Source organism: Vitis riparia, chromosome 8, assembly GCF_004353265.1.
Source record: "Vitis riparia cultivar Riparia Gloire de Montpellier isolate 1030 chromosome 8, EGFV_Vit.rip_1.0, whole genome shotgun sequence".
NCBI classification, from domain to species: domain Eukaryota; kingdom Viridiplantae; phylum Streptophyta; class Magnoliopsida; order Vitales; family Vitaceae; genus Vitis; species Vitis riparia.
The window spans coordinates 17,798,385-17,813,691 of NC_048438.1; the positions used below are offsets into that span (position 1 = coordinate 17,798,385).

The 15,307-nt window shown below is 30.1% G+C and overlaps 1 protein-coding gene across 1 annotated transcript; it reads left to right on the forward strand.

Annotated features, from left to right (window-relative positions):
- Nucleotides 1-7,454: 7,454 nt before the first annotated feature.
- LOC117920351 (monodehydroascorbate reductase) lies at nt 7,455-15,251 on the forward strand. The gene is made up of 10 exons (XM_034837819.1): nt 7,455-7,568; nt 8,541-8,612; nt 9,585-9,636; nt 10,225-10,305; nt 10,477-10,595; nt 10,736-10,955; nt 12,480-12,598; nt 12,687-12,812; nt 13,801-13,941; nt 14,631-15,251. The coding sequence occupies exons 1-10, from the start codon at nt 7,518-7,520 to the stop codon at nt 14,952-14,954; spliced, it is 1,305 nt and encodes a 434-aa protein (XP_034693710.1). The 5' UTR covers nt 7,455-7,517; the 3' UTR covers nt 14,955-15,251.
- Nucleotides 15,252-15,307: the final 56 nt, after the last annotated feature.

Below are 15,307 nucleotides of genomic sequence, written 5' to 3' on the forward strand. Positions count from 1 at the left end.
TTTTTAATATTGACACGTGTAATGATATTATCCAGATAATATAATAGGGAATCCACCTAGGATGGAACTAACCAACTTCAATTAAAACCAAGAAAAAAAAAGCCAAAATTTATTATTCACCCCAAATTTCACTTATATTTCTTAATATCTACAGAAATTTTTTACTAATCTTAACTTTTTATTTTTGTTAATTATTCTTCGTCCAAACTAAAAAAAAATTGCTAACAAATCATAACCAATCTCTTTTCCATCATGCATTGATTATCATACAAACTTATTTGACACATACTATTCTCGAGTTATAAAATTATGATATTCTTTTAATACAAATAAAACAAATTATAATGTATTTTTATTATTTATTATATAATAAAATAATAAATTTCTCTTTATGGTCTAAAGACACTTTTATTATATTTGGTTGTTGAGAAGTATTAAGAAAAATATATATTAAGAAAAACTATTTTGTCATATTTGATTTTTAATTATGAAAAATATAAATGAATATTAGTTATAAATTTATATATTTTAAAATTATTTAATAATTTTATATCAATAGAAAATAAACAAGACTAATAGAAAAACATATAAAATAATTTATTAATTTTAAATTTATTTTTTATTTACCTTTATTTTTTTTTCTCTCACGTTAAGAACCGAACCTAGTTTTAATCACTTTGAAATTTTATCAAATATAATTTTTAATTTAAATTAATGAAAATTCGAGAACAATGACAAATAAGAAAAACAAGAAAATATATTTTATGAAATTTCAAATAATTTGAAATGATGAAAGTAAAATTTGAAAATACCTTTAAAATCTTATTGAATATCAAATTTTATCAAATTTTCAGGGAAAAGCATTTTTAAATATTAAAAAATTAATTATTTTAAAATATTTTTTTTAAAAAAAGAGGAAAAGTATTTTCAAATATTAAAAAATACTTTTACCTTTTTAGAATTCTCCTAAATGAATTATTTGTTCAAAGATAGAAAGAGAACAATAATAAATCAATAATGGAGGTCACTAATTGAAAAAAGCAGCGTATTTTAATTTGTTGGTACAGGAAACGCCGCTCACGCCGGCCACGTTGACATTGTTGCTACAGATAGTTGATACTTGCTGCCCATGTACTCTGCCCTATGGTCCTCTTCACTGATGTTCACAGTTTGGAAGTACGCGAAGCATAAATTTCGACAGGGAAATTTTGCGATGCTGCCCCTCAACTTCAGCCTATTTTATTTACCACACATTTCTCATTTTGTTTTTACTTTTACTTTCTAACCTTTTTTGAATTTTGGAAAAACAGAATTTTTTTGGGTCCATGGTTAACAAATTTTTTTGTTATTTTTTATATTAAATGTTAAAGTGTAGTATTTTAGTAAATAATTGGGATGAGATGGTTGTTTTATGTATAAAAGAAAGATATGTGCTATATTTTATTAGTGAGGAAATGTTTGTATAATTAGATTAAATTAAAAAATATATTTTTTTCTATGATTATATAAAATTTTAAAATAAATGTCAAATTTACAAATTACACGATGAATTTCAATAACTTAAATCTTATTTTAAACATATTAAAATGGTTAAAGTAGAATTAGAAGCATCTATGTTAACAATAACTATGAATTATAACTTTAGAGTTATGTTTGATTCCCAAAAAATTTGAGGAAAAATATGAGAAAAATAAGATAAAAGTGAAAAAATGGGAGAAAAAAATATAATGAAAAATAAAAAATAAATATAAAATTATAACTTATTTTATTTATTTATTTTTATTATATAAAGATTATAAATAATTTTAAAATACATGAATTTTTAATTAATTTTAATTATATTTGATTTTTTTATATTTTTATAATTTTTTATTTTTTTTCTTTTGGAGAACCAAACCCACCTTAAAGCGACTGGGGGTTGGGATGATTGGAAGTCATTTCAAATCTTGTATGATTCCTCCATGTGTGCTTTTTAGTTTTTAGCGTTTTTAGGAGTTTTATAAAGCTAAGAATGGGGACACAAGGGCAAATAATCTAAAATGTAGGGGCGGGGGAGTATTCAAAATAAATATAGAAAAATAATACTGAAAAGAAGTAGAGGTCCATCACTCTCGATGGTATCCTTGACAGGGATGGTCGGTGTTTGTCGCCACCTCATGCAAATTTTAAAAATGACAGAGCAAGAGGCCATCAAATGTTCTCAAGCGATAAGGCCGACTCCTCCTTTCATTCCCCATGCTGTGTACTATTATTATCATTGTTATTATTTTTTTTTTTGTCCATTCCAAATTCAATAATTTGATTTCACCGCGGGTTAAATTTTTTATCTATTTTCATGATATCCACGTGGAAACATACCCGTAGATACATGCGAAAGGACAGCATGGTAGGTTTAGGGGGTGTTTGTTCGGAATATAAGAAATGAAAATGAATATTTTATTTTTATTTTTATTTTTAATAAATAAAAATAAATTCAATAATTTTATTTTTGATATTTTGATGAATTTAGGAATGAAAGATTGAAATGATTATTTGTTTTCATTTGATAATAAAAGGAATGAAAATGAAAAAAAAAATTATAATAATATCCTTTCATATAATTTAAAATAATTTGAAAGTTTTTTGGTTGTTAAATAATAATACTAAAAATATATATATATTCAATAAATAAAAAATTTACCATAAAAAATCATATAACCTTAATGTACAAATACAAATATTCAATTATTATTTTTATTAAAAAATTCAATAATTTGTCATGCTTAAAAATTATATTTTACCTATATATATATTATAATATTTAAATTCTCAAAGCTAGTAAATGTTTTTCCTATTTTCAAAAGAGGAAATAAAAAAAAATCAAATTTCATTCTAATTTTCAACGAGTATCATATCCTGTAAAATTCATAACTTGTTTATTAGTAAATGTCGTGGAAGGTTTGATCAATTCAATTTGGAAGAATAACTTGTTGCATAGAAGTGGATGATGAATAAGTCTCTAACTTTGTAAAAAAAATAAGCATCGAACTTGAAGAATGAGATAAGAGAGTAAAATAGTATATTTAGGTTATTTTATATTATCAAATTTAATTACTGTCTTAATAATTTTTTATTTCATCTCAACCTTCTTAACATTTATCCAAACATAGAGAAATAAAGGAAAAAATGAATGAGATGTCTATTCCCGCTCCCCATTCCCGTCTATCAAACACCTAAAAGAAGATTATTAGATACCACCTTGTACAAAATTATAATAATAATTCATTAGTATACTGAAAAGATGAAAGGTAATGCTATATTTCCATGCGAAGGTAAAACAATCAATCGGATATATTTTCTACAATTTTCACCTTTAGACTGCTCTCATAAGTCATAACCAAATTTTATCATTCTCAATGGAGGATAACTTCTCACATTCAACACTGAGGAAACTATTCACATGGTTGGAGGCTTCGAAAGCTCCAAAATCGATTCACGTTGTGGCCCATCCATCTAGCATTCCGATGGCCCCAAGCATTTCTTTCACACAGAAACGTTGTGTCTCAGGGTCTGTCCTGTCAATATGCGAAGATGAAACCTCTTTTCAAAATTCCAAGCCAAATCTACATATGCACTGAACAGGGGTGGTACAAATGTCAGCATGAAGGAGCTTTCATGGTATAATGGGTGCGGTTGTGTTACAAAAGACTGAATAATCATCCAACCAACCAATTAAGTGCTCCTTGTATAAGAGCAGATGTGGGAATTTATTCGAATTCGAGTTAATTAATGAATTTGGACCATGGGCTATCACCTTGGATTCTTAGAATGTGTCGGCTAACTCTCAAGTCTCTTACAAGTTTTATTGTAAATTGGGTGGTCCATGCCTCGAGGCTCGCGGGAGCCAATGGATTATGCCATGTTGGGATAGGAATAGTGAGAATTTAAGATTGGTTTAATAGTTATGTTAGAATCGTTCAATATGAATATGATTCATTTATTGTACGAATGATATGATACAATTCGTATAGTTGGTTTAATAATAATAAAATGTATATGAATTGATATGAATAATCTTTTTAATTTTATTTAATATTTTTAAGATTTCAAAAGTTATAAAATATATAGGTAAAATATATATATGTTTGTTGAATCATGTTTATATCCCACTTTGATCTTTAAATTAAAAACATCCTCATTAGTTATTTAAGTTTCATAAATTATATTTTGTTCTACATTTTGTAGGTTGGGTGACCAATTAACATACTAATTAAATGAGTTGTTGAGCATGATGTAGTATTAATGTTAAAAAATTAACTAAAGTCAAATGCACTTGGACCATTTGATTGGGAAATTAATTCCACTCTTTTGAAGACATTTTTAAGCTCCACCTTGTTGAAGACACTTTGTTTTAATAATGGAATCAACCCATTATTGTTGTGGGAAGCTTGCCTGCCGAATAACTTCAAGAACAATCCAATGAGGAGATTTTATGGATATGAGAGTAAAAATGTAAGTTTTCATACCATTTGGATCTATTTCACTTTTATTTTTCATTTTTGATTTTCATTAAAATTGTGGTTTGAATGTAGAGCAATGATGACTATCGGTTATTTACATGAATAAACAATGTCGTGATAGAACTACATGATATTCCCAAAATATACCACAATATAATTATACTAATTAATATCATATTTTCTCCTTGATGTCTATGAACATGTTAATAACTCATATCCAAAAGTAATCTTTGATGTTACAAAATATTCATTCTCATCTTACTTATGTTTTCTACCCTTTCTTGCCTTGTAGGTATGCTTATGATCTGTCCAAAAAAGTTGTTTTTGATATTGGGTTAGTGGTTGATAGTTGGTTTTAGACTGTTTCTAATCTTGGGTTAGTGGTTGATTGTTGGTTTTATAAGTTGCCTGAGGTTTAAGTGTTGTTGCCCTTATTATTTACATAACACATATTAGTATGCTAAGTCAATAAGAATTTGAAGTAAATGTTTAGTGGCTATGAGGAGTTTGTACCGATAAAAGTGTTGGTTTAAAATTTAACTTATGACAAAACAAAACAAAACATAATTAATTAAGTGTTTGTTTGGATACTCTTATTATTATTATTTTTAAATATAAAATAGTAGTAACTTTTATATAAAATCACTAACTTTTAAACATTGAAGTATAATAGGATTTTTTTTTTTTAATTTGATTTAAAAATTTCAAAAGTGATTTTTAAAAATATAGGTTAAATACATATTTTTTTGAATAAGATGTTCTACCTTTCATATAAATTTTATTGATATTTTATATTTTTAAAAAATAAAAAAATGTATCCAAATAGAAAATAAGGTGAATAACCTAAATTTGAAATAAGAGGAAAACAAAACATTGGAGAAATGTAATATATATTTATATTATATTTAATTAAGTAGGTGTGTAGAGAGTTTAATAGGACCTTTTTAAACTGTCTGAAAGTAACCATTCAACTGTAATAAATAAACAAATAAAAGAAATAAATAAAGAAAAAGGGAAGGAGGATCTTATAAAGTGGATAAATGTTGACTTCCTTTGCTTTTATTCACCCTGGGCTTGTGACTCCTTCCTCGTTCTCCAAATTAAAGGCAAATTCTATCTCCAATCTTTGCTTTTCTTTACAAAGCAAAACCACCAAAACCGGTGTGCTCTTAATGGCCATAGCAACGTAAGAGCAAAAAGTTTGCCAGCCCATGTCTATAGAAGTGTGCCTGAACTGTCTTCATGAGAAAGAAAGTAAAGCTGCAGACAGGATCTCCCAGTGTTGCCAATCTTTATGTTGTTATTCATATACTAGTTACTTAGAGTCTCTTTGGTTGCTGTTTTTTAAAACTGTTCGGAAAAATAGTTTTTTAAGAACAATTTTTTTTGTATTTTCAGAAAAAAAAAAATTATGTTTGGGAACTGAATCTGGAAAACAATTTTGTTCTTAAAAAAAAAAAATATGTTTAGTTGAGTTAATAAAAAGTTTTTTAGAATAAGTAAAACAAAAAACATGTTTAAAAGTTTTTTTTTTAATTAATAAAGTGTTTTATTCCATTAACTTGATATTATAAATATATAAATAATTTTCATATGCATAATTCATTTAAATTAAAAATATATTTTATTTTGAAATGTTTACACTAGTTATAATTTTCTTAAACATATGATGACTTTGTCACCATATGTAAGTATATTAATTTCAATAACTTAAGAAATAAGAAAGGGTTTACGGGTGGTTGGGTGGAATTCACTTTCGTGAAAACACAAAAAATAATTAAGAAAATACAAAAAGAAGAAAGAGAAAATACGAGAAAACATTTTATTATTTAAACAGTGAAAAAATAACGAAAACATTTTTTTATTGTTCTCATAAAAGTGGTTTTTAATAATACAAAAAACAAAAACACACCCCATTCTCAAAACAAGTTTTTTATGAAAACAGGAACAAAACAAACCCTTAATATGGTTTCTAGATTGTTTTTCTCTTTGTAAATGAAAGTTGTTCTTAAGCTATCTGCTATCGACCACCTCACTTAGCCCCAAGGCCCCAACTTTGTATGTTCAAGTTAGTGAAGTTAGTTCACAACCAACAAAAACGGAGAGCTAATTCAATAGCTTGATTTTATTTTGGTCGAATTATAGTCTTCTTTGGGTTCATGGTGGGTGAGCCCGGCCCAGATCCTTCACTGCTGGGCCTTTACACAACTCGTTATATTACGATGGGCCCAGGGATGAAATGACAACAAATTAGTGAAATCGTTTTATTTATACCATTACCAAATAAACGGATACATTTTTGCTAATTTTTTTAAAATTTTCCATGTTATAAAATATAATTTGGTAATTTATTAAATCTAAATAAGCCAAGGGGTTAGTGGGTAAATTAAAGCAACAATAGATTATTTTAAAAAAGATAAGTTGGTATGAAAGGAATCACAGCCTTTCACACGTATGCTAATATCTATCCGGAACCAGAATGATCCCTGCCATCACCAATGACGTCAGACTTCTTGGCCCAGAATCAATGAAGAGAACATCCGCTCTAGTCTCTTCCTCGCCTCATGTTACAAGATTTTGTACGCAGACATTTAACTTAATTGTCATTATGTGATGGGACATATCAAATTTGGAGCAAATTCGTTTTAATTTTAGATTAGTATATGCTTTCCATAAGGGTTTGATCAAATTCAAACCCAGTCTAGATCCTAAAAGGATGGTTTCTCTTCTGATGGTAACCGGAACTCCGCACCAGATAAAATCTCAAATTAGGAATTTGTTTTTCTTTTGGTAATATAGAAAACCACTTTTCTAATCCGTTTACCAGAGAAGCTGTCGTGGCGTCTGAAGAGTCAGCGGCGATGAACGGTGGGATGTGGGCCACGTGTACGCTTCGTATTCCCAGATAATTACCATAAATCGACGATTTAAAGCACTATAAATATTAGACCAATCCTATAAGCCGGACCAACAAACCCAACACTGGTGTTGCAGATACATTCATCGATCGGTCAATCCATGGCGGAGAAGCATTTTAAATACGTGATCCTCGGCGGTGGCGTTTCTGCTGTAACTTTTCTTCTCCCTATTTCATTTCATATGATTTTTTTTTTCTTTTGGGAATTTAGTCTATTTTTTTTCTCTGATTTGTTGATATATTTGTGAAGTGATTTGGCTAAATTTTTTCAGAAATTCGTATCCGATCCTTGTTTTATGTTTGTAGATCTGAATTTTTGACTATTTTATTCGCGATAGATTCTGTTTAATTTCGTTCTGTAATGTTGAGTGTAGTACAAAAGCTGCAACCGGGACTGATTATAGAACAATCAGCTCCTCTTCTTGGTAGGATCAGTGATAGGGAGAATTTAAAGGTGTATTGGTCTGTAATTAACTGTTCAAAATTTTCTAATGTGAAACAGTAAAGTCATGGTCTGGTTCTGTAGGTATGTATTTCGTTGCTAAGGCAAGAAAATAAGATAGTAGCGAAATTGAATCGCTATTTTTTTATTTTTTATTTTCAGTTGATTGGTTCTTGATATTATGAAACGCCAAAATTGAACTTGATGAAGTTTCTGCAGTTTTTTTACTTAATTTGAGTCTTTAGTTTTCTGAAAATCCTAAAACTTCAAATTGCTTCATTGGTTGCTTTACCTAAGCAACTTATGCCAATTAGTGCGGGATAAGCTTTCACTATTATGCGTGTGTTCCTGATGACAATGTTCGGGTGCATTCTTCAGTGTTTGCATAAAATGTCATAACTATGAAAGCTAAGATGGTTTCAGTAGCAGCACCTCTAATGAAGTTGCAAATTGCCATGCTTGTCCCTCTTTCATTTTTCCTCCAACTGCTTATGTACATCAGCTACATCTCATACAGATTTCTTTAGCAAAGTTTCTATCAGTATTCCTTTCAAAATATCGTGGAAACATTCATTATCAAAAAGGAACCAGCCTTGTCTATTCTATGTGTTATATCATGTGCAGTATAAATGCCACATTTTTTTTGTTATCTTGACTAAAATGTTTGTTTATGTGCTTTCAGGGATATGCAGCTAGGGAGTTTGCCAAGCAAGGGGTTAAGCCAGGGGAACTGGCAATTATTTCCAAAGAGGCGGTATGCATTTTTGTACATCTTTATATTCTTATGATTTTGATTTTTGAATTAACATTTGATGATTGCTTTATGGGTTATTTTGTTTTTGATCATTCAATGCATTGCTTCATGTAGAACAACTTCACTTGCTAAGTGTTAACCATTAAACACTTTTTCTTGGAGTTGTTGTAGCATGGTATGGCCAAACATTTGGTCCTCAGATACAATTCTACCAGTCATTTTGAAATGAGTTTCCAGATTTTTATTGCCATTTGAGACACTTTCTGCTATACATTAATCTTCAAGATAGCTAAGGTGTGGATAAAACCTGAATGATGACAAAATCAAAACCTTTTGTTAAAAACAGCAAGAAAATGATGTTTCTCAAGAAACAAACAATCAATGATCTAATGAGAAAGAAGAACAAAAGATGAAGAGCATCAACACAGGATTTATGTCATTCAGCTTGTTCAAGCCTACATCCACGGGAACAATAGAAGAACCAATCCACTAGAGAGAAAAACGGAGAGAAAAATTACAGCACAACTCCGTACTCAGCCCTTTCAGCACATAGCCCTCTTTACAACCTCTCTTTTTTGCTTAAAACAGAGCACTAGAAAACCTAGCTGTGAAACCGTGTTTTATACACTTGCATCACACTGAATAAAAACCTTACATAACAACCTTCCAGCTGGAAACTAAACAAGGAATATTATTCAGAGAGGGCTGCCACACACACACCAAAACTATCTCACGTGCTGGGCATGTATATTTTTGTGCCACATCACAACACCTTTAATGTTATATTTTAAAATAATTTTGATTGATGAAATTGCTTGGATTAATGCTGGGAGTCCTTTATGTGATCGCTCTCTTTATATCATACATTTATTCTAAAATCCACCTGTTTTAGGTTTTGGTTGCACTGTATCTTGGTGCTCCATAGATTATTAGTTTCCTTTATTTTCGCTACTGACTTGTGTGCACTTCCAGGTTGCTCCTTATGAACGTCCTGCGCTTAGCAAAGCCTACCTATTTCCTGAGGGTAAGTTATGTGATTTGTGCGCATGAACTCCAGAAATTTAAATTCTAACCTACATTTGTACTTCTGGATTTGATAAGTAACTTGCTACATTGCAGCACCCCGATGAGAATTAATATGACTTATGTACCATGAATCTGAGGAATGTAAACCTAGGCTACAGTTTGAACCTCTGGCAAATAAACTCATTTCATTCTGGCACTGCAAAAGAAGTTAACTTGTTTGTGGTATGATCAAAGCTAATAAAACTAAGTTCCTGTGCAAAGAGGGTAGTTTTACCATAGTTATATCTTATGACCGTCTTATTTGTGGATCTTTAGTATCTTGATGTATTTATTTTGAGTATTTTGTAAAAAAACACTTTCATTTCTTTTGAGAAAGACTGATATTAGATCGAGGATGTTTTGTGTGTTTCCATGGACCTTGCAATATTTCTTTAACATATTAATTTGTCAGTTTTCTATAAGCATATGTTTTATTAGCTTGAATGCTATTATGTATCACTGCATCTAGCTTTATCCATTCACTTGGTTTATTTTATTTCCTAGCTTCTCCAATATAGTTGACATTAAGAGGGCATGACTTTTGCAGGAGCTGCAAGACTTCCTGGATTTCATGTTTGTGTTGGAAGCGGAGGAGAGAGACTTCTTCCTGAGTGGTATAAAGAGAAAGGTAATACTTTTTTGCATATTTTGCTGAATTCTATTTATTAGATATATTTGGATTGTTTGAAACAAAATCAATCTCTTTTAGTAACATATGAATGTGTTTGCACAAAACTCACCAAATTACAGAATTGCCTTAATAGCACTTTTTCACTAACCACCTATCTTTGGATTGCAGGTATAGAATTGATCCTTAGTACAGAAATAGTGAAAGCAGATCTTGCATCCAAAACTCTGATAAGTGCAGCTGGAGAAACCTTTAAGTATCACATCTTGATTATTGCAACTGGTTCAACGGTAAATATCATATCTTTAATTCCCCCAAAAAGAAAGAACACATATATAAATAGAAGTATCCAGTTCTACTTATCAAAAATAAAATAAAAATAGAAGTATCCAGTTCTAGCACATCAAATTATTGTGTGTTATAATTGCAGGTCATAAGGTTAACTGACTTTCGTGTAGAAGGAGCTGATGCAAAAAATATCTTATACTTGAGAGAAATCGATGATGCTGACAAGCTTATAGATGTAATAAAGGCCAAAAAGAATGGAAAGGCTGTGATTGTTGGAGGGGGGTACATTGGTCTCGAGCTTAGTGCAGTGATGAAAATCAACAACTTAGATGTTTGCATGGTTTATCCAGAACCATGGTGCAGTAAGTATAGAATTACCAATGAACTGAGCCTGTATTCTGGTTCTGACTGCTAGATTCTTTGTTTGTCCTTAAAGATTTAAGGGTTCCAACTAATGTTGCTTAAAGTTAACATAGGAAAACTCAGAAATTTTTGTTGGATTCAGTCAGTACTTAGTAGATCCATGCAGGAACAGAACCACCATAGGCTCAGGGGGGGCACATGCCCTCCCTCAAATTTTAAAATAAAATTTTTCCTTTGTTGATTTAGGAATTTTAGAAAGTTAAAAAAATAGAAATGCAAGTTTGCCCCCTCTAAAAATAATCTTGTGTGTGAAAAAGAAAATAGATAGAATAAAAAATTATAAGCATGAATATTGAATAGATTTTATAAAATATTTGTTTGTTTGTATTTTTAATTTTATTTAATGTTAATAAAATTAAATTTATTTAACTACTAATATATGCAAAATAAATCTAAAAAAATTTATTTTTTATATTTTTGTATTTGATATTTTATTAAATGTTTTTTTTTTTGTTGTGCCTTTTAGGTTTTAATTTAGTAGTTGTTAATTCATGAATATGCACACAATTATTCATATATATGTTATTTAATTGTTGATGAAATTTAATTTTGTTTAAATATTTGATATTTTATTAAATATCTTTTTTATTGGTAGCTTATTTTTAATTTAATTTTAATATTTTTAAAAATGTTTAGATTTTTAGGTTTAATCAAACATTTATTAATTTAGAGTTGACTACCTAAGTTTTAATAATGACACTATACTTACATCATATATAACTTTTAAATAAAAATTTTATCATTACTAAGTGATTTATATTTAATTATTTAAAAAAATTCAAAAAATTTATTAGTAAGTTTATTAAATTTTTTAGTAAATTTATTAAATTTTTTCTAAAAGTTCTCTAGCAAAATATTTCTAAAATTTTGGCCAAATTTCTTATTATCTTTTTAAAAAAAATTCACTAATGGTATTGGAATTTTTTTGATGAACTTTTAATAAAATCTAAGACTTTCCTATCAATGTTTTTAGTCTTTTTGTTATTTAATTTATCATATTATAAAGAAATATTTGGTTAAAGGGATGGAATAATCCCCAAATTGTGAATTTAGCCCCTCCTATGTTTTTACTTGAAAAATAACTCATTTTTGACATAAATGTCATTTTATCATTTCAAGTATTTACATGTAGATTTAAAAAAAAAACGTTATTCCTACAAGAAAATGGCAAGGTATTTTTGTTAAAATGAGACAAAAAAAAGGACAAAGGGTTAAATTCAAAAAATGGGTTTTCACTAACCCTTTTAATCAAATAACCCTATTATAAATTCTTCTTTTCTTTTATAACTAATATTAATAATTACTTATTTTATTGAATGATACCAATGCTACCATTTCTAAAATATGAAAATTTATTTATATTTATTATAATACACAAATATTTTATTTTGCCCCCCCTCACAAAAAATTTTTGGTTCCACCACTGGATTCATGGTTCCCTTACCTAGGTCATGTTCTTGCAGTGCCTCGGCTTTTCACTGCTGGTATAGCTGCTTTTTATGAGGGTTATTATGCTAATAAAGGAATCAAAATTATCAAGGGAACAGTAGCAGTTGGGTTTACCTCTGATGCAAATGGAGAGGTAATTTCTTGGACATCTGATATGTTAATTTTAGTATTTATTTGGGAGCAAAAGCCTTTTATGTAGCAATTTGAGTCTTATCATTCAGGTAAAGGAAGTGAAACTTAAGGATGGTAGGGTGCTGGAAGCTGACATTGTTGTTGTTGGTGTTGGTGGAAGACCCCTTACAACATTATTCAAAGGACAGGTGGAAGAGGAGAAAGGTGGAATTAAGGTTAGTAGACATATGCATCAGATAGAGCCTCCTGTTTTTCTTCTAAGTATTTTATTATTGGTCCTTCTTTGTAGAATCTCTATTTTAATATATTGATCAATTTCTTATTTTATATCAAGTTACTGGTTAAACATTCTGAAATATATTTACAATTCTTGCAACCAAGCATCAAGTGGCCATTTGGATGTCCCATGGAAATTAATTCATTTTGTTAAGTTGCACAGCAATAAGTGAATTTGTTAATAAGCTCATATTGTCAGGGGTGCTTTTGATTTCATATGAAAAGTTAATCAGTCCACTGTATTTTTTGGTGCACTTATAAGATACGAGTTGTTAGTGTAAGATACAAGTATGGAGACATTATGATTGTCACCAAATTGAAAAACTAGGTCATTGACTGAACACCTGATGTGCCTTCAATTTTAAACTAGGGTTGATAAAAACAAAGATTCATTTGAATGATTTGAAAGATGATATCATTTCCAATGTCTTCTGTAACAAATCTTCATGGTAGGCCCAAACATTCTTTAGAATTTGTTACTTAATATCTTATTTTTGTTGCCAATTTCTGGTCAGGCCTCTTAAAGAAACTCTGCCAATAGAAGGCTTAATTAGTTTGGATACTGGTTAGTCATTCATGATAGTTTGTTTGTTTGTTTGTTTTTTTTTTTTTTTCCTTTTTTCAAAGGAAAAAATAAAAGAAAAGTGGCAAGAACCAATGACAACCTTAGGCATATTTCTTTTAAACACCATTACCAGGACACTGGATAGTGTTCAAGTTGATTGTCCAGTTTTAGGTATGTGAGCAATTATGATAGTCATTGTACCATACCCATTCTATAACACATGCATTTGATCTCATTTTCAACAGCATGTCGTCCAGCCTAAATGACCAAAATAATATGAGTTATACATATCTATAGCTAGTTTGATATCTTGGATAGCATTTTTGAAAACTTGAGGTCATCACTCTGATCTTTGACTGCAGACTGATGAATTCTTCAAAACAAGTGTTCCTGATGTATATGCTGTGGGAGATGTTGCTACTTTCCCACTGAAATTGTACAATGAAATTAGAAGAGTTGAACATGTCGACCATGCCCGGAAATCAGCTGAGCAAGCTGTCAAGGTATGCGACTTTTCTTTATGCTTAGTTACTTTTATGAACCATCTTAGTTGATTTGTTTAATCTGCTAATTGGGTGAAGTTACCAAAAATACATTGTTCTGGAGTAATTGGTGACTAAAGATGGCCTACCAAGTTCTTTATCAAATTGGCTCCATTAACAAATTTCTAGCTATCACATCCAACTTTCAAAGATGTAAGATGATGACATATGCTGGAACCATACTAGTTTAGCTCCAGCTTCAGTTTCCTATATTCTGTCCTCGTTTATTCTTTTCCTAATGAAGAAAGATGACATCTCCCCTATCCAAAATCCAGGACAGAATGGTAAATTTGGATTATGCAAACCACTGGACTTGTCAAAGTAATTTTTTGAACATCTGGGCTTTGAGTTGTAGTTTTTATTTTATACATTTTGTCAATATGATGCATCCCTTGCGAACTAGATCATGAAGATAATATTTAGCTAAAATTAGAAGCCAAAAGTGAAACATTTCTATCAAAAATGGAGGAAAATTTTACTGTTCCGAAATATTTGGTGTGGGGTTTCTTCTAAATTCATATGTACTGTTTTTTATTCTTGGTAACATTTCCTTTTTTTCTGCCATGATCATTCCTTAGGTGCTCAAAATATACATTAGATATGCATTTTTAGTAGTGAATCAGTGAATTACTTCTGGTTTGTTTATGCAGGCAATCAAGGCAAGTGAGGAAGGGAAATCAGTTGAGGAGTATGACTACCTTCCATACTTCTACTCTCGTGCCTTTGATCTGTCCTGGCAGTTCTATGGTGACAATGTGGGTGAAACAGTGCTATTTGGAGACAATAATCCAGCATCACCAAAGGCCAAGTTTGGAACCTATTGGATCAAAGATGGGAAAGTGGTGGGAGCATTTCTGGAGGGTGGGACTCCTGAAGAGAACACGGCCATTGCCAAAGTTGCAAGGCTCCAACCTGCAGTTGAGAATCTGGATCAACTGACTAATGAAGGTCTCACCTTTGCCTGTAAGATTTGAGATCCTCCAGAATATGGGGGACAAAATGAATGAATCTGGATGGTTTTTTTTTTTCGCTGGCTTGTTCTGTTGGTCTGCTTGGGGTTGTTTAGAACGAGGATTGTTGATAGCAATTCCCTTCAGGGCTGTTATGTGATCTAAATTCTAATTGGTGGTATGATATAAGATTCACCTTGTCATAAGTTTGTAACTGAGTTAGCTATCTCTAATCTAGATTAATTTGCAGGTCTGTGCTGGAATAAATACATTCGCCGTACTGTTTTATTTTCTTGAGAATAATGTTATTGGGTACCCTGGTATCTTTGTGTTTATTAAGGAGAAGCCTTTGTTGAGCTCCTTTTTGACAGGTCCCC